General features: G+C 47.3%; 1 protein-coding gene across 5 annotated transcripts; it reads left to right on the top strand.

Moving 5' to 3' along the window:
- The first annotated feature begins 10,895 nt into the window (after nucleotides 1-10,895).
- On the top strand, nucleotides 10,896-24,419 carry CHIT1 (chitinase 1). Of its 5 annotated transcripts, XM_010946444.3 has the most exons (11): nucleotides 10,896-11,026; nucleotides 12,094-12,123; nucleotides 14,985-15,186; nucleotides 16,140-16,196; nucleotides 17,435-17,600; nucleotides 17,767-17,891; nucleotides 18,531-18,654; nucleotides 21,329-21,514; nucleotides 21,800-21,913; nucleotides 23,258-23,384; nucleotides 23,990-24,419. In XM_010946444.3, the coding sequence occupies exons 1-11, from the start codon at nucleotides 11,002-11,004 to the stop codon at nucleotides 24,232-24,234; spliced, it is 1,401 nt and encodes a 466-aa protein (XP_010944746.1). In that variant the 5' UTR covers nucleotides 10,896-11,001; the 3' UTR covers nucleotides 24,235-24,419. The 5 variants fall into 5 exon arrangements, with proteins under 5 accessions (XP_010944746.1, XP_045366014.1, XP_045366019.1 ...); XM_045510058.2 differs by lacking the exon at nucleotides 23,258-23,384; XM_045510063.2 differs by lacking the exons at nucleotides 12,094-12,123; nucleotides 23,258-23,384 and having other exon boundaries at nucleotides 10,908-11,026.
- The last annotated feature ends 3,209 nt before the right edge of the window (nucleotides 24,420-27,628 follow it).

The following is a 27,628-nucleotide window of genomic DNA, read 5'->3' as shown; positions in this document are numbered from 1 at the left end:
TTTGGAGTAGGTTGTTTGTTTTTTTCTTATCAAGTTGTATGACCTGTTTATATATTCTGGAAATTAAACCTTTGTTAGTCGCATCTTTTGCAAATATTTTCTCCGATTCCTAAGTTGTTGTTTTGTTTTGCATATGATTTCCTTTGCTATGCAGAAGCTTATAAGTTTAATTAGGTCCCATTTGTTTATTTTTGTTTTTATTTCTATTGCTTGGGTAGACTGCCCTAGGCGAACATTGCTGAGATGTATGTCAGAGAATATTTTGACTATGTTTTCTTCTGAGAGGTTTATAGTGTCTTGTCTTATGTTTAAGTCTTTAATCCATTTTGAGTTTATTTTTGTGTGTGGTGTGAGGGAGTCATCTAATTTTATTGATTTACATGCAGCTGTTCAGTTTCCCTACACCATTTGCTGAAGAGACTGTTTTTACTCTATTGTATATTCTTGCCTCCTTTGTCAAAGATTAATTGACCAAAAGTCTGTGGGTTTATTTCTGGGCTCTTTATTCTGTTCTATTGATCCATATGTCTGTTTTTGTAACAATACCACACTGCTTTGATTACTGTAGCTTTGTAGTATTGTCTGAAGTCTGGGAGGGTTATTCCTCCAGCTTCATTCTTTTTCTTCAGTAATGTTTTGGTAATTCTGGGGGTTTTGTGATTCCATATGAATTTTAGGATTACTTGCTCTAGTTCTGCGAAAAATGTCCTTGGTAATTTGATAGGGATTGCATTAAATCTGTACATGGCTTTGGGTAGTATGGCCATTTTAACAATATTAATTCTTCCAATCCAAGTCATTCCATTTCTCTAAGTCATCTTTAATTTCCTTAGTCAATGTTTTGTGGTTCTCCACATATGTCTTTCACTTCCTTGGTCAGATTTATTCCTAAGTATTTTATTTTTGGTTGCAATTTTAAAAGGAATTGTTTCTTTACTTTCCTTTTCTGATATTTCATTGTTAGTATAAAGAAATGCAACTGATTTCTGCACGTTAATCGTGTATCCTGCTACCTTGCCAAATTCTTTTATCAACTCTAGTAGTTTTTGTGTGGAGACTTTAGAGGTTTTTTTTATATATATATATATATAGTTGTTTTATATATATTGTTATGTCATCTGCATATAGTGACAATTTTACCTCTTCTCTTCCTATTTGGACCCCTTTTCTTTCTTTTTCATGTCTGATTGCTATGGCTAGGACTTCCAATACTATATTGAATAAGAGTGATGAGAGTGGGCATCTTTGTCTTGATCCAGATTTTAGCAGGAAGGCTATCAGCTTTTCACCATTCAGTACTATGCTGTCTGTAGGTTTGTCATAAATAGCTTTTATTACGTTGAGATATGTTCCCTCTATATCCACTTTGGTTAGAGTTTTTAATCATAAATGAAGTGTTGAATTTTATCGAATGCTTTTTCTGAATCTATTGAGGTGATCATATGATTTTTGTCCTTTCTCTTGTTGATGTGGTGTGTCACATTGATTGATTTGCATATGTTGAAACATCCTTGTGTCCCTGGGATGAACCCAAGTTGATCATGGTGTAAGAGCTTTTTTGGTGGTGTTAGATTCTGTGTGTTAATATTTTGTTGAGGATTTTTGCATCTATGTTCATCAATGGTATTGGCCTATAGTTTTCTTTTTTGATAGTGTCTTTTTCTGGCTTTGGTATCAGGATGATAGTGGCTTCATAGAATTAGTTTGGGAGTATTCCCTCCCCTTCAATCTTTCGGAAGAGTTTGAGAAGGATCAGTATGAGGTCGTCTTTGTAGATTTGATAGAATTCCCCTGTGAAGCCATCTGGTGCTAGACTTTTGTTTGCAGGGAGGTTTTTTTTTTTTCAATTACTGATTCTATTTCACTTCTAGTGATGAGTCTGTTCAAATGATCTGTTTCTTCTTGATTCAGTTTTGGTGGGCTGTATGTTTCCAGAAACTTGTCCATTTCTTTTAAGTTGTCCAATTTATTCCATATAGTTGTTCATAGTATTCTCATATGATTTTTTTTTTGTATTTCTGTGGTGTTGGTTATAATTTCTCCATTTTTCTTTCTTTTTTTGTTTGTTTGTGCTCTCATCTTCTTGGTAAGCCTGGCCAGAGGTTTGTCAATATTGTTGACTCTTTTTAAAAGCCAGCTCTTGGTTTGATTGATTTTTTTTCTATTTTTTTAAATCTCTATTTTATTTCTTTCCTCCCTAATCTTTATTATTTCTTTCCTTCTGCTGACTTTAGGTTTTGTTTGTTCTTCTTTTTCTAATTCTTTTAGGTGGTAGGTTAGGTTGTTTATTTAAGCTTGTTCTTGTTTTTTGAGGAAGGCCTGCATCACTGTTAACTTCCCTCTAGGGCTGCTTTTGCTGCATCCCATAGATTTTGGGTGGTTGATTTTCTCTTTCTTTCTTTTTTTTTTTTTTTTTTCTCTGACTGGATTTTGTGAGAATCCTCCCGTATTTCGAAGCGAGAGACACTCTGCCAGAGTTTGGTAGGTGTTCTGTGCGGTTCAGTGGGCCTACACGTGTAATTCTTGGTGTATTTGTGGGAGAGGGTGAGCTGTAAGTCTCTCTACTCCACCATCTTGGCACCTCCCCCATATATGGTTAGATTTATACCTAAGGATTTCTGTGTGTGTGTGTGTGTGTGTGTGTGTGTGTGTGTGTGCGTGCGCATGTGTGCTAATATAACAGAGTACTATGTTTTACATTTCAGATTTCAATTGTTTGTTGCTTGTATAATTGTTTAGTAAAATTCACCTGTGCACCCTTTGGGCCTGGTGCTTTCTGTTTTTGAAGGTTATTAATTATAGATTCAATTTCTTTAATTGATAAAGGCCTATTCAGATTATCTATTTTTCCTTATGTGTGTTTTGGTAGTTTGTGTCTCTCAAGGAATTGATCCACCTAGTCTAAGTCATCAAATTTGTGGGCATAGATTTGTTCATAATATTCCTTTATTATCCTTTTAATGTCCATGGGATAAGTAGTGATGATCCTTCTTTTCATGTCTGATATTAGTAATTTCTGTCTTCTCTTCTTTTTTCAGTTAGCCTGGCTAAAGGTTTATCGATTTTATTGATCTTTTCAAAGAACCAGATTTTGGTTTCATTGATTTCCTCTATTGATTACTTGTTTTCAGTTTTATTGGTTTCAGCCTTAATTTTTCAATTTATTTTCTTCTACTTGCTTTAGGCTAATACTGCCCTTATTTCTCTAGTTTCCTAAGGTGAACACTTAGAGTAGTGATTTTAGAGCTTTATTTTTTTCTGATAGATACATACAGTGCTATAAATTTTCCTCTAATCTCTGCTTTTCCCTGCATCACACAAATTTTGATGTATTTTCATTTTCACATTGCTCAAACTATTTTTTTCATTTCTCTTGAGACTTCTTCAACTTATGCATTATTTAGAAGTTTAATCTTCAAATATTTTGTGATTTTCCAGCTATATTTCTGCTATTGACTTCTAGTTTAAGTGCACTGTAGTCTAAGAGAATAGTTTGCATGACCATTATTCTTTTAAATATGTTAAGATGCATTTTACTGCCTAGAATGTGCTCTGTCTTGGTGAATGTTCCACATAAGTTTGAAGAGATTGTGGATTAAGTTGTTGTTGAACAAAGTATAAATGTCAATTAGATCCAGTTGGTTAATGGTGCTGTTGAGTTCAATTGTATTCTTACTTATTTTATGCCTTCTATACCTGTCAATTACTGTTGGGGTATTGAAGTCTCCAACTGTAATAGTGGATTTGTCTATTTCTCCTTGAAGTTCTCAGTGTCTGCCTCACATATTTTGAGGCCCTGTTGTTAGGTATATACACATTAATAATTGCTATGTATTCTTGAAGAATTGACCCCTTTATTGTTATGTAATGCCCATCTTTATCTCTGATAATTTTCCTTGTTCTGAAATCTTCTTTGTCTGAAATTGATATATCTATTCCAGCTTTGTTTGATTAGTATTGACATGTTATTTTTTCTCCATTCTTTTACTTTTAACATATCTATATCTTTATATTTAAAGTGGATTTCTTATAAACAACATATAGTTGGGTCTTGTTTTTAATCAATTCTGACAGTTTCTGTCTTTTAATTTGTATGTTTAGACTATTCACATTTAAAATGACTATTGATGGAGTTGTTTGTACATGTGATCTACTGGTCACACTGTTCTTTTTTATCTTCCCCTTTTTTTCTGCCTTCTCTAGTTATAACTGAACATTCCACAGGATATATTTTCTCTTTTTATTATATCAGCTGTTCTTCTTTTAAATATTTTTAGTGGTTGTCCCAATATACATTTACAACTAACATAAGTCCAGCTTCAAAGAGCATTATACCACTTTGTGAATAGTATGGGTGCCTTATAACAGAGGATTCCCAATTCCTCCCTCCTGTCTCTTCTAGCATTGCTGTCATTTATTTCACTTGTCCATATGCTCTAATCACCCAATATATCATTGTTATTATTATTTTGAACAGTTATCTATTATATTAACTAAGAATAAGAAAAATACAAGATTTTAACTTATCTTTATTCATTCCTTCTTTGATACTGTTCCTTTTGTTATAGAGATCTGAGTTTTAGACCTATATCATTTTCCTTCTCTCTAAAGAGCTTCTTTAAAATTTCTTACAAGCAACAGATTTCCTCAGTTTTTGTTTGGCTGAAAGTCTTTATTGTTTCTTCACTTGAAGGATAATTTTTCTAGATCCAGAATTCTAAGTTGATAGGTTTTTTTTTCTTTTAACACATTCAATATTTTATTCCAGTTTCTTATTGATTGTGTGGATTCTGATAAGAAGCCTGATGTAATTCTTAAACTCATTCCTCTAAAGGTAAGATATATTTTCCTTCTGACTTCTTTCAAGATCTTTCTTTGTCTTTGATGTTCTATAGTTTGACTATGATATGCTTGGGTGTTTTTTTGTTTGTTTCTTTGTTTCCTACACTTATCCTGTTTGGTGTTCTCTGAGATTGCTGGATCTGTGATTTTGGTGTCTGTCATTAATTTGGGGATTTTTCAGTCATTATTACTTCAAATATTTCTTCAGCTTCTTTTTTTCTTCCCCTTTGGATATTCCCATTACATATATGTTATATCTCTTGCAATTATTCTGCACTTCTTGGGTATTCTGTCCTTTTTTTTTTTTTTTTAATTCTTTTTTTCTCTTAACATTTCAGTTCAGGTAGTTTCTACTGACATATCTTCAAGTTCACTGATTCTTTCCTTGACTGTGTCCAGTTTCTGGTGAGACTATCAAACACATTCTTCTTTCTGTTACAGTGTTCTTGATTTCTAGCATTTTCTCCTGATTCTTCCTTAGGATTTCCACCTCTCTGCTTACATTACCCATCTGTTCTTGCCTGTTGTCTACTTTTTTATTAGTGCCTTTAATGTATTAATCATAGTAATGTTAACTTCCATATCTGATCATTCAAAAATCTGTCTTGTCTGAATTTGGTTCTTTTCAAATTGTGTTTCTATTTGCCTTTTATCACACCTTGTAATTTTTTGTTGAAAGCTGGCTATGATGAACCACGTAATAGAAGCCAAAATAATTAGGCGTTTAACATGAGATTTTATATTAATGGGGCAAGGAGCTGGACTGAGTTTTATACTTGATGTACCTATAAGTGCCAGAGGCTTCAGTGTCCTCTAGTTTCCTTGCTTGTTTGTTTTCTGCCTTCTTTCCCTGTTGCCTTTGGGTTTCCTTTAGAACTCTTCTTAAAGAGAGACTGTGTCTTGAAGCTTTCTCATTTGTAATCCACTATTATTGGAGTCCACTAGAACTTTGTTGATGTGTGGGCAAATTGTTGGTAAGGGAAGCATTCTATGATTAAATCTCAGCGTTTTAATTGGATCTCAGTCTCTGAGCTGTGCCCTTGAAAGGATTTCTTAGCCTTTGGTTTACTCCCCTTACATGACACAGGAAGGCTACAGGGGGCTGACGCTGGCTAATCGATTTTCCCCAGCGCAGATAAGACTCTGGTAAAGCAGTTTCCCTCAGAAGACAAGCCTTTGTTATTCTCCAGGCATATTTCCAAACAATTGCTTTTCCTCTTCCTCTGTAGGGAACACAGGATTTTTTTCCAATCTTTAATATGAGAACTGGTTGGAGCTTCTGGAAGTGAAAACACACAGTATGCTCTACAGTATGCTCCCACACAGTGTTCTCCACCTTGGACTGGGGTTCCAAGAGTTTCTAGCTCTCAAGCTAATTCCTACTGAGTCTCCAATAATTCATCACAATCACTGTTTAAGGGTTTCTACTGGTTTATTAAAATCATAGACTCAGTTAGGAAGCATATGTTCTTTGTTTCCTTTAAAAGATGAATGATATCCACAAAGATTTGGCAATGATAATTTTAAAAAGGAAAACTCAAATGCCTAGAAATAGGAGGGAGAATTATAAACAAGTTTGTAAGGGACCATCATCCGATGTGTCTTGCCAGGCCCAGCCCAGAGCCTGTGATGAAGCATCCTATGATGACCTTGAGGAGATGACAGGAGTGGAAGCAGATTCTTAGAGTCGCTGAGTTAGCAGGCAGTGAGTGGGCGGAAGCACCCAAAATAGAAGACTGTGCACAGCCCCTGAGTGGGAGCTGAGATTTCATATTCATGGGGCAATGGCCAGAGCCAAGATGCTCCCACAGGGAGCATTTTTTGACCAGTCCTCTCTGCCAGGCTCTCCAGAAGCAGGTAGGAGCCGTCTCAGGGGGCCCAGCAGGCCCTGGTCCAAGGCCCCAAGCTAAAGTCGATTGCCCCTTGCACGTTTAAAACCTTGAGTTACAAGGAGTCTCAGCTTCAGCAAGTTTGGGGAAAGACAGGGAAAGGCTGAGGGGCCACAGTAGGGACTGAAAATTCTCTGCACCCGTGAGAAGAGGCTGAAGGGTGAGTGACTCTCGAGGGGATTTTCATTCTGAGAACCGTCCCCGGTGAGAAGCGGTGCTGAAGCCTGTAGGCTGCAAGTCGCACGGTCAGGGGCTGTGACTCCATCCCCAGTGCCTGGCACAGTCCCTGGTGTCCAGAAGGTGTACAGCAAACAAGCATATTACATTTCTAATAATAAAAGTAAAAGTGACTTATGCTCGTTGTTAACCATTGGAACACACCTGTTTGAGGTTAGAAAATCAGCAGCCCTCACTTACTCTGATCTCTCCAACTTCCTTCTTCCTGCTGATTTTGATCTGTCTTCCACGTGGGGGATCTTTCCTCAAATGCCTGGTGATCCCGGTGTTTATTCCGCGCACACACCGCGCACAGTAGTGAGTCTTCAAGACTAGGAGTCCCGGGGCTTGGTGGCGTCTTCTCTAAGGGCCCCACCTTGGGGAGATGGGATAGGGACATGGCTGTTTCACTGGGGACTCCAGGATGTCGTTTGAGTTTTGGTAACTTTTCTCTTGGGCTGGCTTGTTTTCCTGGGGAGAGTTTCTTAAATGCTCTGTTTGGGGCTCTTGTGGAGGGAAGGGCTGGTTGGCCTGAGCATCTCATGGTCAGAAACTTCCATTTAATTCCCTGGTTGTCAGTCTCAGTCTTCAGTCTGGCATCCTCCCCATCCCATCCCCATTCCACTCTCTGCTGGGCAACGTGTTCCCAAGTTCACAGTTACTCTGGTTCACCTTGTGTTTTGTGGGCATGGAGAAGAAGATCTGAGGGTCTAACAGTTCACTCACACTTCCTGCTGGCAGCTCCACCCCACTTCACAATTTTCTGCTAACTCCTGTGCCTTCTCAGGGTGCCTTGGCATGAGTCCCCTGCTCCTGTGCATTCCCCACCTGAAGTCTGAGGTCTCAGCTCTTTCCAGGTCTGCTGAGCCAGCTCCACTTGTTCATTCTGGTTCATCTCCCAAACATTTGTTGACAATATCTCACCTATTTTGTTCCCTTCTTCTATTTACTTTGTGCAAGTTGATTTATACCATTTTATTCCTTTAACTGCTATTTTGGTGGGGGGATTCAGAAGAGAGTGGAGATAGATACCTGTATCTGCATTCAACCTGCCATGTGCGATGGGTACACTGTGCTTTTTCTCCCCTTTAACAGTATATTGAGGAAACCTTTATTTCTTTTCAATGGGGTGTGGAATTCTAGGCTCCAATAGGCAACACATAAGCTTATTTTTCTCTTTTAGTACTTTTATGTTTATGTTCTCTTTTAATACTTCAATGAATACAATGAACATTATTTTACACCAATAATTATGCGTAGAAACAAATAAAGGAGAGAAGAACAGAGGGAAAGAGAGAAAAAGAGTGAGAAAGAGAAGAAAAGAAAGAGAAGGAAAGGGGCCTATATGGAGGGCAGGTGCTGGAGGGGGCTTGTGGGATGCGCAGGCTGTAGCTCTGGTCTCGGGCCACACCACCCACGCCCCGTCTTCCCCTCTCGGTTCTGATACCCACTGCATACCAACTGCCTCAGGCTCAAACCTATGATTATTAGTAAGAGAAGCAGTTTCCACTGAGACATGGCCCATCAGATTCAGGAAACAAGCTGACGTTTGGACAGGTGAGACCACAACCTGCACGATCAGAGAGGGCTCAGTGTGCCTTTTGTCCCCAGAGGGTGGTGGGGACCCGCAGATGTGGGTTTCAGCATGACTGCCTGGGGCTCAGGCCCATCTGAAGATGCCCAGGTAGGAAAGGAAAGCACCTGGGAACCTCTGCTCCAGCCCTGACTCCTGTTTTATCCAGTTGTGGGCAAGTTTGCAAGTTCTCTGGCTTCCCTTTCATCAACTGCAATATGGGAGGATAGTTTCTGCTAATGATGGGTAGGTTTGATGGAGAGCTTTGCACTTCTCACATCAAGCAGCTACTTAGTACTTGACATTGAGTGGTGAGGGGATGGAGGAAATAACATTCAATAATCAACTCACTCAATATTTTCAGATATTTGTTGAGGCCTATTCAATGTGCCAGCCACTGGGGCTGTCAGTGCACAGTAGTGGACAGACACAGTTCCCGCTCTTGGGGCTTCCAGTCTAGTGAGAGAGACACACGTTAAATGCAAAATAAGTATGTAATTGCAAATCAGGATGAGGGCTAGGAAGACAGCAGGCTGCTTCAAGAGGGAGTAGCAAGAACAAGGCAGGAAGGGGGAAGAAAAGAAACAGCTGCATCAACCAAAGTCGTGATGCTCATGGTGGGGAGGCTGGATGACCCGGGGCAGGGCAGAATCTGGAGTGACTCAGAATCCTGGGCACACAGCGTAGGGTTCTTTTGGTGACATGAAGCTGGGTCAGAAAGCTCAAAGCTGACAGGTCAGTTCCTTAGATGGGGGTAGGGAGCAAGATAAAGTGGCCACCCACCTCTGCAGAGAAGCCCCTCAAGGCCCCCCACATTCACCCTTCTCCTGCCCACATCCTGGGACCTGAGGCATCTCCAGATCTCAGGTGACCCGGAACAGAATCCCAGGCAGGATTCCCAGGTGAAAGGGAAGGCGAGGACGCAGGGACTGTCCATGTGGGCACGGAGGTCTGACCCTCTCAGGGACCTCACAGAGGTTACTGGGGCCCTGATCCCTGACAGCCACAGAGAGCAGGCCAAAGTGGCAGGGCCGGGCAGCACCGGGGACAGCAGCAGCCAGCAGGCAGTGCCTTCACAACAGTCCTCTGAGGACTTCCCTTTACAGATGGAGCAACTGGAGCCCCAAGAAATTAACAAATGTGCCTCAGGTTACACAGGCAGTAAGTGGCAGAACTGGGGTTCAAGCCCAGGCAACCTGACTTCGGGGTCTGCTGCCCCTGGACGTTCCCACTAAGCCATCCAGGCCACTTACATTAAGGCCAAGGACCAAGGATCGGGTCCCCTAGAAGCTGCAAAGTTTTGCCGGGACCCTGAGGTCCATGCATGCACCCGACACAGTCTGCAGACAGAGTAAGTAGTATGTACCAGTTAGGTCCTGCAGTGGGTTGAATGGTGTCCCTCCCACCCCCTCCTCCTCCCCTCAAAAGATATCTCCACCCAGAACCTCAGAATGTGACCCTACTTGGATAAGGGACTTCGCAGATGTAATGAGGGTAGGCATCTCAAGATGAGATCCTCCTGGGTTAGGATGGACCCTAAATCCATTGGTAAGGGTCTTTATAAGAGTCAGAAAAGGAGAAGACACACAGAGGGAAAAGCCACGTGAAAGCAGAGGCAGACACTGGAGTAATGCAGCCACAAGCCAAGGACACCAGGAGCCGCCAGAAGCCGGAAGAGGGAAGGGAAGAGTCTTCCCTAGAAGTTTTGAAGGAAGCATGGCCTTACCAACACCTTGGCTTCAGACTTTCGGCTTCCAGAACTGTGAGAATAAACTTCTGTTGTTTTAGCCACCTCGCTGGTGGTAGCTTCTTACAGCAGCCACAGGAAACAATTCTTTCTAAAAGACACATGCATTTAAAAATGCTACCAAGCTCGTAGTCACTATTTCTCGTCATGTCTTTTTCCCAGTGGATATACAAATATTACTCTCAAATGGATAGTAATAAAAAAAAATCACTGTAGTGAAATATAGATTATATTTGCAACACCGCCATCTTACAGAGAAGGTACCTGAGTTCCAGAGAGGGCCGTGGCGAACAGGCAGGCAGGCTACTCCGGAAGCCAGCTCCCCTGACTCCTAAGGTGCTTCTCTTCCCCCAAAGCCCACCCACTCCAGGGCTGCTCATGGTCCTCGCCAGTCCACACAGAGAAAATCAGAATCATGCTTGTCCAGCAGAAGGTTTAGAAATATTTCCTGCTTCCCTCCCTTGGCCTCCTGGTTTGGCAATGAGAAAAGTCCAGTTTCCGCCCTGTGATTGTTCCAGAAAACCAAGGATTGCTAAAGGCCATTGTGTCACGTTTGCCCAATCCTTGCCACTTGACAGCCTGGCCCTCCACACCACATCCCCTGCCCTCCCCCTCATCTCCTCCCTCTGCCCTCTCCTGATTTCCACACCCCTGGCTGCCATGGGACGGGGAGGCCTGATAAAAGGGGCCTGGGAGCTGGTGGACAGGCTGGTGTCCGTCACTGAGCCAGCACCATGGTGCGGTCTGCGGCCTGCACAGGTGAGTGGGCTGGGCCCTGGGAGCTGTGGGGAAGGGGGCCTGTGTTCGTGAAACAGCTCCCTGGTGCTGCCTGCAAGGAAGCAAGGAGCTTTCGGGAGAACTTGGGCGGGTCAGTCGGTTCCTCCCTCTGTCTGGCTTGCAGTCATTGATCGCCACTCCTGTGGGCTCCCCACCCCCCTGGGGTCTTTCAGCCCCAAAGCCTTTGTGTTGCCAGGAAAAGCTTTTCTCAACAGGCTGAAAATGACTTCTTCTCCCGTCCTGGAAGCCCAGAGTCAGTGAACACCTCGACATTGGGTGGTTTTGTCTTTTCTGTGTTCTCTGGTCCCTACTTTTGGGCCTTTCCAAGAGGTGCCCACTGCCAAAGGATTCTCCCCCGAACCTGGTGCTGGTTGTCCTGCAAAGGGCAGCCCAGGGGCCATGACCCTGGTTGTCCTTGCAGATACTCATGCAGGTTTTATTAGGTTAATGGGAAAATCCAAGGTCACCAGGAGGGTGAAATACATATTTTTAAAGGAGTCCTGCTGACCCGTACATCTCCCAGGATGTTGGTAACTCAGCCAGCCTCTCGGGGGATGTGGTCAAAAAGCAGCAGAACGTAGGAAATAGTGGCTGTGAGCAGAGGTACAGAGGCCTGACCAAGAGGTGAGATCTCTGGCCCAGCCCTTTCAAACTGGCTCTTTCTAGCCCCAGTACAGGTTTTCTGCTTGTTCCAAAAGAGAAACGTTCTCTCTAAAAACCATAAAAGTGAGTGGTTTTCCTAGAATCTTCCTAAATCCACACCTCCCCCAACTGATGCTCTAGGGAGGAGCAGCCTCAGCTCGTGGAAACTTCCATCAGTTGCAGGACCAGCCCAGGCCAGGGCAGGGGCCCTGCTGTCTGGCCGGGTTGTAAGGATGGACACAGTGCCCTCCTGGGTCCTTTCTGGGCAGAGGAGGCTCAATGTGTAGGAAAGCACCCTGAGTCCACCTTCCCTGACCACCTCTCCCCGCTGCGCCTCAGTAGCTGCACAGGGCCTGGGAAAGTGAGAGCAACACCTTAACATCTGCCTTCTCTTTTGTGCTGTTCAGGTCTGATGGTTCTGCTGACGATCCAGTGGGGTAAGTGGCGCCTTTCCTGAGGCCAGCCCTGGATCCTCTCAGCCCCTTCCCTGCGCTCCACTACCCTCCTCCACTCACTGCCCCCAACTTTACTCCCACCCCAAGAGCTCTTGCCAGATTTCAGTGGGGACTCCTCTCCGAAGCTCAGCCCCCTGCAAGTGTCCCCGTCCCCTTTGTGGCCCAGCCGTTCCCTCTTCTCGGAAGGTTCTGGCTTCCTCACCCACTAGCTGAACTCCTGTGCGCCCATGGGGCCAGCTTAAATGTCAGCCTCGCTCAGGTCATTTCTGATGTCACTTGCTCCAACCTGCGTGCTCTCAAAACACCTGAACACATTTTACAGTGTAAATCCCAGTGTTTCTAATGTTTGGCTGAAGTGTCTCCCCGACCAGGCTCTGAGCTGGGAAACCTAAGCCTTGTCCAGCTCCACGTCCCAGCCCCTTGGCTCAGCAAGGACAGCACACTCATTCTGTCTGTTGAGCTGATCACCTGTGGAGCTTAGGAGAGCCAGGGGGACTCCTCCTTTTTTTTGGGTTGATAAACTTCAATCCTCTATGAGTTTTTTTTTCACCTCCAACAGGGTTCCTTAGCGTATTTTTTTTTAATTGAAATACAGTCAATTACAATGTGTCAATTTCTGGTGTACAGCCATGCATATATATATTCATTTTTATATTCTTTTTCATTAAAGGTTATTATAAGATCTTGAATATAGTTCCCTGTGCTATACAGAAGAAATTTGTTTTTTAATCTGTTTTTATATAAGGTGGTAAACATTTGCAAATCTCAGACTCCCAAATTTATCCCTTCCTACCCTGTTTTCCCCATTAACCAGAAGATTGTTTACTATGTCTGTAAATCTGTTTCTGTTTTGTAGTTAGACGACTTCATTAGTGTCCTCTTTTTTTCTTTTTCTTGTTGTTTAGATTCCACATATGAGTGATACCACATTGTACTTTTCTTTTTCTTTCTGGCTTACTTTGCTTAGTGTAACGATCTCCAGGTCCATCCATGTTGCCGCAAATGGCATTATTTTATTCTTTTTTATGGCTGAGTAATATTCCATTGTATAAATATACCACAGATTCTTTACCCTGTCCTCTATTGATGGACACTTAGGTTGTTTCCATGTCTTGGCTATTGTAAGTAGTGCTGCTATTAGCATTGGGGTGCATGTATCTTTTTGAATTAGAGTTCAGGAGGGGCTCCTTCTTGTGTGAGACAGGAAAGAGTTCTCTGGGTGACATTTAGCAGTTCAGACTCCTAGTCTCCCTTCTCATCCTGCCCCAGTCCCTGTACCCAGACCCTTGCCCTGAGGCTGGGCTGTGGCACTGGACACACATTTCCCTTCTTGGTCTCACAGGAGGGAACAGCCAAGGCCCAGAGAAAAAACAAACATGGGAAGGAGAGAAAGGTTGAAGATTTCCTAAAAGCTTTAGTCCAAGCTACTTCTGGGGATATGAATGCTATGGTATGGTATATACTTATGACAGTAGAATTTTGTGTGGACAAAGGGTTAATACACGTAAAGCCCTTTGAACAGAGCTTACTGTCGGCCAGCACTGCTCTGAGTATCTCCCATATGTTAACTTTTCATCCACATGATGGTCCTTGAGATAGGAGCAATGGTCATTCCCTTTTTATGAAGGAAAAAGCTGAACTACCCGGCTAAAAAGTTGCCAAGTTGGGATTTCAACCCAGGCATTGAAATTCCAGAGTCCCTGCTCTGAACCACCACACTTTCTTGCCTCTATAGGACCAAATCCATGCACAGTATTTGATATGCTATGGCAGGACATGACATAAAATAAAAAGAACCTCCTGGCTCCTCTCTAGATGATCCCGGGGGGTGTTCTCTGGGTTAATCTGCCCCCCTTCCTTCTTTTGCTTTGGGAAGTTTACCAATCCTCCTTTGTCACTGCAGGCTACACCCCCATCAGCAAGCCTCACTTCTGGGTGACCTCTGATTATAACCAGTGACTACCCAAGCGCTCTGACTCCTCCATTCTGAGAGCCATCCGTGGGCCCAGGGGCGTCTCAGGCAGCCCTTCGTGCTTGGGGTTCCCTCCTATAGCCACCTTGCTGTGCTCACCCCCACCCCTATCCTCTCACTGGCTGCATGGGGGCTGGAGCAGGGTGTGGAGAGACCCTGTCTGGGCAAAAGGAAATCCCAGGGTCCAGACAACAGCTACAGATATGCTCCAGTCCAGCCTCACCATTCTGCCAAGTCCCTGGCGTGACATGTTGGTGTGCACAAACCACACCACTGCAGACAGCGAGGCTGGGAGAGACCTCAGAGACCACCCCAGCATTTTCAGATGGGGCCCCCAGTGCCAAGGCTGGAGAGTACATTTCTGCCAGATGTGGGAATGGAGATGAGCACCCTTGCTTTCTGGTGTTCAGTCAACCTAGTACAACGCTGCCCTGGGTGGGATCATCACTGTTGGACAACCCCTTCCCTGGGAGGGGAGGCCTTACCTGCGAAACCATCCCACGTGTGGGCAGGCCGGGGACTAGCTGCCTTTTCCTAGAGAAAATGCGCTCTTTTTGTAGAACCTTGTCAGTGATATTAACAGATTCTCTACGAGAGATTATAGTAAATGCAAACCTCTTTAAAACCAGCCCAAAGAAATATAAACCCAGGCCTGTAACTGGGGCCCCCTCTCTGCTACTTCATATATGCATTTTAATTAACCCCCTGAAGTATTCCAAGCTGTGTTTTGAAAGTACGGCCCCTCTGACTCCAGCAGATGAAGGGCCAGGTTTAACACTCTGGCCGGACGTGCTCTGCCCCCGGGCGGAGGCCACCAGTCCGCAGCGGGCCCTGATGATTGCCATTTCTTTTCTTTGCCACAACTGGCCAGGTTCTGCTGCAAAACTGGTCTGCTACTTCACTAACTGGGCCCAGTACAGAGAAGGGGCCGCTCGCTTCTTGCCCAAAGATGTGGACCCCAATCTGTGCACGCACCTCATCTATGCTTTTGCTGGCATGAACGGCCATCAGCTCAGCTCCACAGAGTGGGACGACGAGACGCTCTACAAGGAATTCAATGGGCTGAAGAAGATGTGAGCAGCAAGGGAGGCGGGTGGGGATGGGAGCTGGAGAACCTTCCCCGGCACCGCAGTCTGGCTGCAGACCCGCTGTGTGGCTTTGGGCAAGTCTCATCACCTCTCTGGGCTTCCCTGTGCTTATGTGGAAGAGGTGAGGGCAGACAGAGACTCCTTAAGGGCCCTTTCAGTTCAGGTCTAAGTGGAATCCGGATTGTGACACTGTTTCCCTCTGCTGGGAATCAATGTCCTTTCTCCTAAAATTTATCTGTCCTTCAGCTCACATTATCACTGCCTTAATAAAGCCTCTCCTAGGATCTACCCTGATCTCTCGCTTCCCAGATTCCTTAATTATACATCTCCGCAGCCAGATAAGAGGTCCTCAAAGGCAGGAACATGTCTTTTTTTTTTTTTTAAAGTAAGTATGTGTTTAACATTGAGCTGGGATGGCCTTTTGAAGCATGAGGTCAGCAGAAAACATTTTTTTAAAAACATAAATTGGTTACATAAAAAGACTTTGTAAATCCAAGAATTTTAAATGCCAATATTATGATAAATTTCCTTTCTTAGTCAGCTCTCCCACTTCCTTAGAGTTTCTGTCTTTCTTTTTCTCTCTAGTGTCTTCATTTATCTTCATTTTAAAAAAATTATTTCATTATATGAGATCAGCAGTCGAGCTGTCTCTTTCCCAGAACGTTCCAGATGGAACAGGCGTCCCAGCATGAGCGTAATTAATTATAGGACGGCTTTTAATCCTCTCCCATGCAGCATCCCTAATTTTCGGTGTCCCATGTCTTCCTCCTTGATTTAGGATCATGACTTTTCCTTCCTATCCTAGAGCCTTCCCGGCACAGGGCTTTATATGCCCTCCACCTGGCCCATCAGCCCTGCTGGGCTCCTTCCGTCCCCGTTAGTGAGGTGAGCCTGGGAGCCGGCTGGGTAAGTTTCAGCGCTTCCCTTGTCTTTCCCAGCAATGCGGAGCTGAAGATGCTGCTGGCCATTGGGGGTTGGAACTTCGGCACGCAGAAGTGAGTTGACCATGGGCGCCCGTGGAGCCAGGCCACTGGTGGGGAACAGGCTCACTGGCCAGAGAGACCCCTGGTCAGGGAATCAGCCAGGCGGACGTGTGGCCTGGGGGTGGGGGGGACGGGAGGGAAGAGTGGACTTGGGGGGTTGACCTTTCTTCTCGGTTCTTGGTGCCTCATCGGGAGGCAGCGGAGTGGGCTTAGCTCCAGGCTGTTACTAATCCAGTCTTGTTTTAAATGCAGCACAGAGATACTGACCTCTTTTCAGGCCTCAGTCTCTTCCTTCATGAAATGGGTAGATGGAAGTTCTCAACTAATCCTGGGCCACGTAAAAAGTCCATATTTTCTGAGCTCTGAAACAGAGTATCTTCTCTGAGCACTTCTGTTCCCCTTCTGGATGTCAAGGGCAGCCTGTGAGATTGAACTTGGCTGCCAGAATTTCCAGGACATTTTTGATAATTTGTGGAGACAGTAAAATGGTATATTTTGGAACCAGACTTTTCCTAGAAAGCCCTGACTATATGGTCCCCAAAGTTAACCTAGTCATTCTAATATTTTTCTAGACCAAGAGCCCTTTTGAGAACCTGGTGAAATGCATGCGTCACCTTCCCGAAACGCTGCTTACACGCAGATTTTTTCATTGAAATGCAGGGATTCTTAGCCTGGGGTTCCCAGGCACGTGAACCCCACTTAAGAACTGCTGTTATTAACTAAATTAAATTAAAAAATAAGGTCAAATAGGAGGAGTCTATTCAAAAAAACTCAAGACCCCTAAAGATGTCCAGGGACTTCTTACAGAAACAATGAGAAAGTAAGATGTGGGGAGGTGGCTCCTGGGGCACCTCAGGGATTCTGATGAGCTCTGGACCATTAATAGTGCTTTTTTCAACCTCCATGTGGGTTGACAGCCAGCTCTGAGTCAGGGCAGGACACACCCCTGGGCAGGGACATGGCGGCCGGCTTCTGGAGGGCATTTGGGGAGCGGAGCTCCAGTGAGTCCATGTGCCCCCAGTGAGGTCAATGTGTGGGCGGAAGGACGCACTTCTAGATGACCCCTTGCCCCTAGCCAGGCCCATAAGTCACCAGCAAATGTCCCGGGAGCCTCTGCAGCAGCCCTCCCAGTGCCTTCCTGGCCTATACAGCTGAGCGCCGACCTCCTGAGCAGTTTCTCACTTGCCCATGAGGGACCGTGACCCACTGTCCAGTGTAAGACAGGCTCATACCGCCCTGCCACCCCGCAGGTTTACGGATATGGTGGCTACAGCCAACAACCGACAGACTTTTGTCAACTCGACCATCAAGTTTCTTCGCAAATATGGCTTCGATGGCCTTGACCTTGACTGGGAGTACCCAGGGAGCCGGGGGAGCCCTCCCTCGGATAAGCAGCGCTTCACAGCCCTGGTGCAGGTATGGCTGCGTGGGACGGGGTCACCTCTTTAGCCAGGGGGCCACACAGAGCGCAGACCAGCCCTGGGGTCAGTTTTCAGACTCCTGAGCTAAAACATCTGTCTGCTTGGGGCTCACAGGGCTGCCTGGCCCCTGCCTGTGTGTTCACTCTGAGCTGCCCCTGCAGGACCTGGCCAGCGCCTTTCGGCAGGAAGCCCAGACAGCAGGGAAGGCACGCCTCCTGCTGAGCGCAGCCGTCCCAGCCGGGCGGCGCTGCATGGAAGCTGGATACGAGGTGGACAAAATTGCTCAGTGAGTGTCAAGCAGGTGGCATGGACCCTGTGTTCCCTGTAGGGGAGAGAGACCGGGGACAGGCTGAGCATCCCCAGGGAGGGAGGAGGGCTCACCTGCACGGCCAGCAGACCCAGGAAGGGTGCGCCCACTGCGTCTGCTTCTCCACCACTCCAGGGTCCCTCTCTTTGGCGCCTCGCCCTTTCCCTTAAGAGCTCAGTCTTAACATGAAACACCCTTGAGATGGGGAACGGTGAAGCCTTTGGCATCTCCCAGAGGGGAAGCTGTTTAGATCCTTCCCAGCCAATGGCTGCTGGATCAGAACCTGCACCTTAATGGGATTCCCAGGTCACTGATGTGCACAACTGAAGTGGGAGAAACACTGAGTGACATTTCCTTCCAAATAGCAAAATAGCACAAGGTGTCCCGAGTGGACCGCGTCTTGAGGGTGCTGAGGGGACAGCCGGGGGGGAGGCCACTAAAGACACGAGAATGGCCTGGATAACGGGGGGGACTGGGGAGTGCTGTCTACATCACCTTTCCCAGAGCCGGAAGTGGGCCTGCCCTCTGCCTCCTGCCCCCTGCTTCCCATGAGGGTCTCTCCCCGGGCCACACACTGGGCGGGGGGACTCCTCACCCCCCTTCCCTTGCCTCCTGCAGGAACCTGGATTTCATCAGCCTTATGGCTTACGACTTCCATGGCTCTTGGGAGAAGACCACAGGCCATAACAGCCCCCTCTACCAGAGGCAGGGAGCGAGCGGCGCCGCAGCTGAGCTGAACGTGGTGAGAGCAGAAGGCGTGTGGCTCGACCTCCCTTGCTTAAGGGGCACGGCCCTTCTGAGCGTGTAGGAACCTATGGGAAAGGAAAGCAGGGTACCGAGCAGGGCCCGGGGAGCCAGGAGTTTTTGTTTCTTTCCTGTTTGTTTGTTTGTTTGTTATTTTCCTGTCTCATGCCACTGCAGAGTACAAACCTCTCTTCTGTGTAGCATCTTGGCTGGTGTTAGACACAGCAAGCCAATCCCACGACGTCAGTGACTCACTGGGAGGCCGTCTTTGAGCTAGAGTTTCCAGCCAAAATGTCTCCTGCTCCCTTTACACCCCCATTCCATTTCCTTCAAGACAATGGATAACTTCTTTTTTAACATTGTATTATGGTATAATTCCTGTACAGTAAACTGCACATATTTCAGATGTATAATTTAATGAATTTTGATAGGTGTATACACCCATGAAACTACCACCACAATCAAGACAGCTAACATTTTCATCACTCCCTAAGAGGTGCAACCTTCAAATTCCCAATTTATCCCCTCCCACCCCCTTTACCCGCTGGTAACCATAAGTTTGTTCTCTATGTCCGTGATTCTGTTTCTGTTTTGTAGGTAAGTCCATTTGTATCCCCTTTTATTGGATTCCACATATAAGTGATATCATATGGTATTTTTCTTTCTCTTTCTGGCTTACTTCACTTAGAGTGACAATCTCCAGGTCCATCCATGTTGTTGCAAATGGCATTATTTTTATTCTTTTTATGGCTGAGTAGTATTCCATTATATATATAAACCACAACTTCCTTATCCAGTCACCTTTCAATGGACATTTGTGTTGTTTCCATGTTTTGGCTATTGTAAATAGTGCTGCTATGAACATTGGGGTGCATGTGTCTTTTTGAATTAGAGTTTTCTCCAGATATATGCCCAGGAGTTGGATTGCTAGATCATACAGTAAGTTTATTTTTAGTTTTTAGAACCTCCATACTGTCTTCCACAGTGGTTGCACCAACTTACATTCCCACCAACAGTGTAGGAGGGTTTCCTCTGTCTGACGATGGATAACTTTTGCTCCTGGTCCCTGATTGACCTTCTGGAAGGTGCTTTCAGAGGTGAGAGCTTTCCCAGGTTAATACCATCTCAGGGGCTGTCAATCAGGGCAGAACCACCCCTATCCTGCCTCGGTCCCTGGAAAGGGTGGGTTTGGTTTTAGACGGAGGTGGGTGGGGGTTTCCTGCCCAACTCTCCCTCATTGAGCAGGCTAGACACTTTTTTATAAGCCCATTCTATATTTCAAAGCAAGACTGACCATGTCACTTCTCCTTCTTAATATAAACAACAACAAAAAGGCCTAAATGAGGACGTTTGCTAATTCTGAGGAGCCCACATCTGTGTGCGTGCACTGGGTGGAGCATCCTGGACCTCTGTCTCTTTCACAAATAAAGCCTGCTCCTTAGAACACTGGAGCCAAGCACCCGTATCTCTCACCGAGCCCAACTCCTCCACCCACATCTGGAAAGCCATGTGGGTCCCAGGAGGAGCCAGCCCGTTCAAGTGGGGAGGCACACAAGGACATTCAGTGCGAAGCGAGGGGGTTGAAGTCCCCCCAGCACGGTGCTCTCCGCGCCGCATGCCCTGGGTCCATGCAGGGAGAGGGAGGCCTTTCTCCCCCTGCAAAGAAGCCTTCTGCTCCCCACATTGTGTGCCCTGCTGGCTGGCTTCCGGACGGAGCAGAGACTTTCCCAAATCTGCACAAAAATGCCGCAGAGCTTAGCAGAGTGCTCTGACCTCTGTCCTCAGAAAGCTCCAGTTTGATCAAAGATAAATCACGTAGACCAGCAAAAAGAAATACACATAATAGAGTGAAAATTGCTCCTTACCTCGGTCCTAAAAGGTTGCAGAGTGAGTAAAAAACCTGGACTCAAGCGGGGCGGCTTCTTGGGAACAGTGAGCCTGTGATCTTGGCTGGAGGGAGGAATCTGCATTATTTGTTTATTCCACATAGTTGTACTGGCTACCTCCTCACATCACAAGCCTAGGGCATCGTGTCAAGTAGTGTGTGATGGGGGAAGGTCTCGTGCAGAGACCGTGAGGAAGCCCTGTGCACATCTGTTCTCTCTATTTGAGCATCTAAGTGTCAGGCGTTGTTCTAGGCTCCAAGGACCCAGGAATAAATAAAATAGACCCAACTCCCTGCTCTCATGCCGAGGATGCCGCAGCAGGGAGGTAGTGGTGACCATCCTGGCTCCCCTCCGCTGCGCTGTGCTGGGCCTTATCCGTGCGTTATACCCTTTAATTCTCACAACACCCGTAGAGACAGATATTTTTATTACTTCCATTTTATAGACAGGAAGCCCAAGGTTAAATAAGTTGCTGAGTGAGGCCGGGATCTGTGCTCACTGAGACACCCCAAGCATCTGGGACAGTGCCCAGCACACAGCGGGCCAGCAGTAAAAATTCACTCGGTGAATTGCTGCCTGACCCCAGAGCTCAGGCTCGTGGCTGTAGGGCCATGCAGCTTCTCTCACTGGGGTTGAGGGTCTAAGATGGGATCTAAAGAAGATGGGGCAAGGTTTGAGCATTAGTAAGTGTCTGTGAAACTCCTCTGAAGCCCCTAGGCTTGGACGATCAGAACCAGGCTGAAGGCACAGACAGTTAGCCCTGACCCTCCTCCTCTGCTTCTCCAGGACTCTGCTGTGCAACGGTGGCTGCAGAAGGGGACCCCCGCCAACAAACTGATCCTTGGCATGCCCACCTATGGACGATCCTTCACTCTGGCCTCCTCCCTGGACACTGGAGTGGGGGCCCTAGCCACAGGGCCTGGAACTCCTGGTCCCTTCACCAAAGAGCGGGGACTGCTGGCTTATTATGAGGTAGGAAAACCCAGTCACCCCAAGTGCTGTGGGGAAGAAGGCTCCCTCTCCCACAGTTTCTGAGCAAGGATGCCGGGCATCGCGCATTCTGGCCAGCTGAGCTCCGTCCCCTGCCTATCACCTTGGATTTAGCCTTAAGCCCAGGTGCCTCATTGAATCTGTGGCTCCTGGGTTCTCCGGGCTTCTCAGACAGGAGTTTTCCAATCCCTAGTCTCTTCCTGGCAGGAAGAAGATGCTTGTTGGATCCTCCCACCTTCCTCCTCAGCTCTGCCCTCTGTCCTACAGATCTGTTCCTGGAAGGGGGCTACTGAGCACAGAATTGAGGACCAGAAGGTGCCCTATGCCTTCCAGGGCAACCAGTGGGTGGGTTTTGATGACGTGGAGAGCTTCAAAGCCAAGGTGAGGCTCAGCGTGGCTGGGAGGGGTTGGTCCTGGGTGGGCCCAAGGCCTGTCAATAGCATTCAGTGACAGCGTCCAGAACCTCTCTGAGCATCTCACAGAGCTCCGTGGGACAGCATGTTGTACCCCCGTCACCTATTGACTGAGAAAAGACACAATGACAAAAAATTGCTCTACATTGAGTAGCACTCTTGAAAGTATTTGTATTTTATTAAATATAAATACAAAATGCGTATTTTATTAAATACAAATTCTCCAGACATATGAAGAGGAGAAGTACATACAGGGAGATGTATCACTTTAGTGAGCCCATTGACAATATTTGGCGCATGTTCAAATTAGAGAACTTTTAATTTACTTATGTGCCCCCCGCCACCAGCTCCTGCCCGATGCTGGCGGCTCACAACTTGAGTTTCCATCCCTCTCTCCCCCATGAGGCCGTTGGCATCTGCAGAGGGACCTGCATTTGCCCATCTGCTTGTCTCATGTTGGTTATCATGCGAGCAGACAGAGGCAGGTTCTTCTGAAGGGGTAGACAAAGCGTTCTGGAGGATTGAGGAGGGAGCATGGTCCTGGCTGGGGGAGATGAGAGAACAGATCATGGTGGAAGGGGTTTTGAGAAAGTCTTAAAGCAGAAAAGGTGGGCATTCTTGGGTGGAAACTGCAGGAGCAAAGACGTGATGGAGAAGAAAGGGGAGAGCAGCCTCTGAGAACAAGATGCTGGCCCACACGGCTGGAGCCCTGAATGGGGACTGATGTAGGAAGGGAGATAGCTGGGAGGGAGATTGGGGCCAGCAAGGGTTCCAGAACACCCCTGCCCTCCAACCTCGCCTCACTACAGAGGTGAGCCGTGGCCCTTTGGCAGGGTTAGGGGACAGAGACGCCCACTCAGAGGGAACACACAGCCGTGCCCTGAGGAAGCCTCAGGGATCTGGTGGAGGAGAGAAGACCCTCAAGGAAGACAAAGATGTGAAGTCAGGGAGTTGATTCAGATCCCTGGGGCAGCTCAGTCATTCCCTAGGGCAACTTACCTCATCGCAACCAGCAGGCAGCTCCCCCAAACACAGCAGCTCAGCTCAAAAAAGGCTGAGATGTTAAGGCTTCCAGCCTAGGGAAGTCCCCACGTCTATGTCTTCCTCATACCTCCTCCCCACGCCCACCCCGGGCCATGCTAATATTAGGACAGGAGGATTCCAGAATGAATCGTGCCTGGCAGGGATCGGGACTCGCAGGCCCGGCGGTGATGGAGGAAAGCGGGCCCTGCCTGGATGAGGAAAGCCGGCTCTGGGGCTGCCTGCCCGGGCTTCCCTGGGCTCCTCCACCCCCATCTCACGCCCCACACAGGTCAGCTATCTGAAGCAGAAGGGACTGGGCGGGGCCATGGTCTGGACACTGGACATGGATGACTTTGCTGGCTTCTTCTGTAACCAGGGCCAATACCCCCTCATCAAGATGCTGTCATTGGAGCTGAGTGAGTAAGGGCCCAGGGACCAGAGGCAGAATTCAGGGCAGGGCATGAAGTCCCCTTCCTCAGGTCCAGCCTCCTTCTGAGGAAATGGCTTTGTCCCAATACTGTGATTTCCCAAATTTCATGCCCCCACCCCACTCCCCCAGGAGCTAAGGAAGCTGTTGAAATGATTCTCTCTTCACACTCTTCTTCCCCTTTCTGATTGTTCCAATGCCTGCTCAGGGTGTGGGTAACCAGGACTTCCCTCCCGAGGGCCCTCAGCTTGGCAGCAGCAGCTGGCCCCTCCCTTCTCAAGGAGGAAGCCTGCCCTGGGCCGCTAGTGTGAGACCCCACTGGCCCTCACCATTGCTTGGTTGGGTTTTGCAGAAGGTGGATGGTCACTGACCGCCTCGTGCACGTGTAGCCCTGGCACTTCCCGCTGAGCTGTGCTCGGGCTGCAGGCGTGGCTGGTGCCGGGCTGCCCTCAGCCTGGGTCCCTGACTGCGCCCTCCTGCAGGGTGCGGGTGCTGGGCTGCTGCCTGCCGATGGCTGCTGCCTGTGTGCTTGGCCTGTGGGTTTGAGACCCCTGGGGGGAGACTTGGCTGCATCACTGATCGCTGTTTTCCCAGGTCTTTCACGTGTGCCTCTGGGCCCCCCAGAGCCTGAAGCTCCCGCACCAGGCCAGCCCTCTGAACCTGAGCATGACTCCAGCCTTGGACAAGATGCTTTCTGCCAGGGCAAAGCTGACGGGCTCTACCCCAACCCCCTGGACCGGACCAGCTACTTCACTTGTTCAAGGGGGTGGCTGTTCCAGCAAAGCTGCCCGAGGAGCCTGGTGTTCAGCACTTCTTGCAAATGCTGCACTTGGAGTTGAGTCTCCAAGACCCCTCCAGCCCATCACTCCCACGGCCCACCTCCCCAGCTGTCCCTGGTGGCTGCAATCTGGCTCCTCGCGTCTTTCCACAATCAAACTTTCTGTCTCAGCCTTGGGTTCCTTTTGTTCTGGTCTTTCTGGGCTGCCTATTTTTCTTGCAGAATAAATCTTTGGTTGGTACCACACTGCTCCTGGACGTAGTGACTTACAGAGAGGCTCTCTAAGCACACTGTTAGTTCAAAAACTGTCCTGAGGAAGGTAGGGCTCCAAGAGGGGAGGGTGGCATAAGGCATGCCTAGGTCAGAACCAGGGGAGAAGGTGGTCCACCGCTGCACCAGCTCTCGCCTCGAGGACCCCACATTCCAGTGGGCACACAGCTGCATCTGGGGCATGGCCCTGGATCTGACACATTCTTCACTGGCTCAGAAGCCTTTGGAGAGAACTTCTAGTGGCCTCCACTCAGGTGTTATCCCCAAAATGCACACCAGATGGTAGCAGAGAAGAGCTTTTCCCTGCCTTAAGGCCTCTGCTCACAGCCATTCTGCATTAAAAAGAGAATTCAGCAAATGCTAACTACTATATGTAAAATAGATAAAAACCAGATTTCTTCTGTATAGCACAGGGAACTATATTCAATATCTCGTAATAACCTATAATGAAAAAGAATATGAAAGCAAACATATGTACGTGTATGTGTGACTGAAACATGAGGCTGTGTGCCAGAAGTTGACAAGCGGTAACTGACTATCTTTAATGGAAAAAAGAGAGACAATCCAAACCCCTGCTGCTAAGCACCCATTTACCAGACGAGGCAGGGACAGTTATTATCCCCATTTCACAGGTATTTAAACTGAAGACTAATTCTAACCCAGTTCCGAGACCAGAACCGAGGCCTCTGAATGGGTCATGATAGGCCAGAAGATGCCCCCGGAGCATCCTGGACGAACAGAGTAACCCAAACAGTCCTGGAAGCTTTGGGCTGAATCTTGGTCATTCTATTTGAAGAAAACCTGCACGTAACCTAATGGTCCAGCCGAACATGCCCTCACCCCAGGCTGGTTTTGGGGGTGGGACAGGGGCAGGCAGCTGGGGATGGGGACAGGTAGAGACAGAGGGGATGAGCTGGCCCTTCGCAGGAGTGCAGCCAGTCCCAGAGCCCTCTGACAGTGGCTCCCCACTTCTACACGCTGCCTGTGCTCAGGCCTTTGGAGATCTGCTCTTCAGTGCAGAACACAGGTCTCCTTCAGCCCATGCTCCTTCCTTGGAGGTCTCAACCCACAGGAGCTTTCCGTCTGCTCAGAGTGGAGTCTAGGTTGGAAGTTTCCTTACGGTGGCGGGGCTGGTGGGGTCGGTACCTGAGCCCCAGACAGGCTCAGAGCTGACTTTCGGCCCCACCACCTCCTAGCTGTGACTTTGGGCAAAGATGGAACCTCAGTCTCCTCATCTGTTAGATGGGGACGACCTCTTCCCGTCAGGGTGGGTGAGGACTGGGTGAAGGACTGCACATTCGCTCCCACCTAATGCGACCAGCACCAAGCCACCCTCCCTCCCCTCTTCTCAGTCCTTTCTTTACCTTCTGTGGGCCAGATAAAACAAGAATTTAGCAGTCTCCTTTTAGCAGGATGAGCTCTGCTACTGGCTTCCTAAGTACTAACTCTGTGCTGGCTTTATCCTCAGGGTGGGGTTGTCCCCGGCCCCTCCCTGGTCTGCACACCCCTGTCCCTCTTCAAACGTGTGGTCCCTGCCTCAGCAGAGGCCAGTCTCTCTGCTTCCTGCACCTCCTTCATCCAGTCTAACCTCCACACTGTGAGCAGCTTGATCTTTGTAAATTAGGAGTCAAACTCTGTCATTTCCCACGCCTGAGAACTACCAACAGCTTCCTCCGGCCTAAAGATAAAGTCTCTGTCCTCAGCACAGATGCTCTGCCAGACCCCAGTCCCCTCTACTGTTCTCACCTCCTGTCACCCCACCCCAGTTCGGTTGCCAGGCGCCCCAGCTATCGGCACTGGACACGCCAGCTTCTCATGTGGGACCCCCAGATGTCTGCCATCACTCCTGTGAGGTTTGAGCCCCTGCCTGAAAGCAAATACTGCTTTTGAAACAAGACTATCTCCCTTTACCCACAGGCTGCCCCACTGTCCTCACACACTTGGCTTTGCAAACCAGGTGATACCCCCTTGTATGGAGCAGGCCTTTGAAGTCAGGAGCAAACACTGCTTGAATTGTTAGAGTTTGCTTCACAAAGGAATTTTGGGGTCACTTATGCTTTGGTGGCTCAACCCGCTGTCCCTATCAACAATGACCACACTCAGCCCCACGGAGGAGCGGTTCTTCTGGCCGTCTCTCTGAGCACGCTCAGAGCACCCACCACCACGTCTAAGACTCCTGCTGGAACACCAGGCAACTCCTCGGCTCCCACCCTGCCCCAGGACCCAGCCCTCCTGGTGGGCCCACAGTCTTCTGCCCCCACACCAACCGCTTCCAAATCTGCTGCATCTTCCCTGGAGCCCGGGGAAGTGAAATTCGATTTTGTTTGTTTCAATTATGAAATCTACCACATGGACAGAAGAGTGTTTAAAATTTGTATGTTTCAGTATCTCCCAGGAACCCTTCACCCAGGTCAGGAAACAGAACCTTACCAGCAGCTCTGAGGCTTCTCACGTGCCCCTTCACTAACCCCACACCCTTCTAGCCAGGCTTTGGTTATTCATTCCGTCTTTTTTCTGATAGTTTTACCAACTATGTGTACATTCCTAAACAAGATATTATTTAGTCTAGGCCTGTTTTTGAGCCTTAAATGAATAGAAATATGCTGTGTGGGATCTTCTGTGATCCACCTCGTGTGTTTCACATAGCTGAACTCACTGCTGTATGGTATTCCATCACGTGACTGTACCACAATTTGTAGTCTGCTCTCAGTAGGCATTTGGGTTGTTCCCAGTGTTTGGCTAGTGTGGACAATAGTGTGTGAACACTCTTCAGCATGATGACTGTTGGTAAGTGTGCAGAATGTGTACAGGGGTGGACTTGATAGGATGGGGGGGCGCATGCAAGTTCAGTTTTACTAGGCGCAAAGTGGTGGTGCACGGTTTCCCTCCCATTGCAGAGTTATCACTGCACTCCATCCTCACCATTACTACACCCTACTTTATACCAATCAAAAAGGTGCAAAGTGGTGTGTTGTTACGATTTAAAGATGCATTTCTATAATTACTCATTATTTTAGCATCCTTTCCTATGTCATAAGCTATTTGTATTTGTTCTTTTTTTTTTTTTTTTTTTTGTATGTATTTGTTCTTTTGTGACTAGAGTGTGTGTCTCTTGCCCATTTTTCTGTTGGGTTGTTTGTCTCTTTCTGATTGAAATGTAGGAGTTTTTTTTATCTTCTGAACAC

Source organism: Camelus bactrianus, chromosome 23 (genome assembly GCF_048773025.1).
Source record: "Camelus bactrianus isolate YW-2024 breed Bactrian camel chromosome 23, ASM4877302v1, whole genome shotgun sequence".
Classification (NCBI taxonomy): Eukaryota; Metazoa; Chordata; class Mammalia; order Artiodactyla; family Camelidae; genus Camelus; species Camelus bactrianus.
Note: the sequence above shows the minus strand (reverse complement) of the source record. Positions and strands in the feature narration are given on the sequence as shown.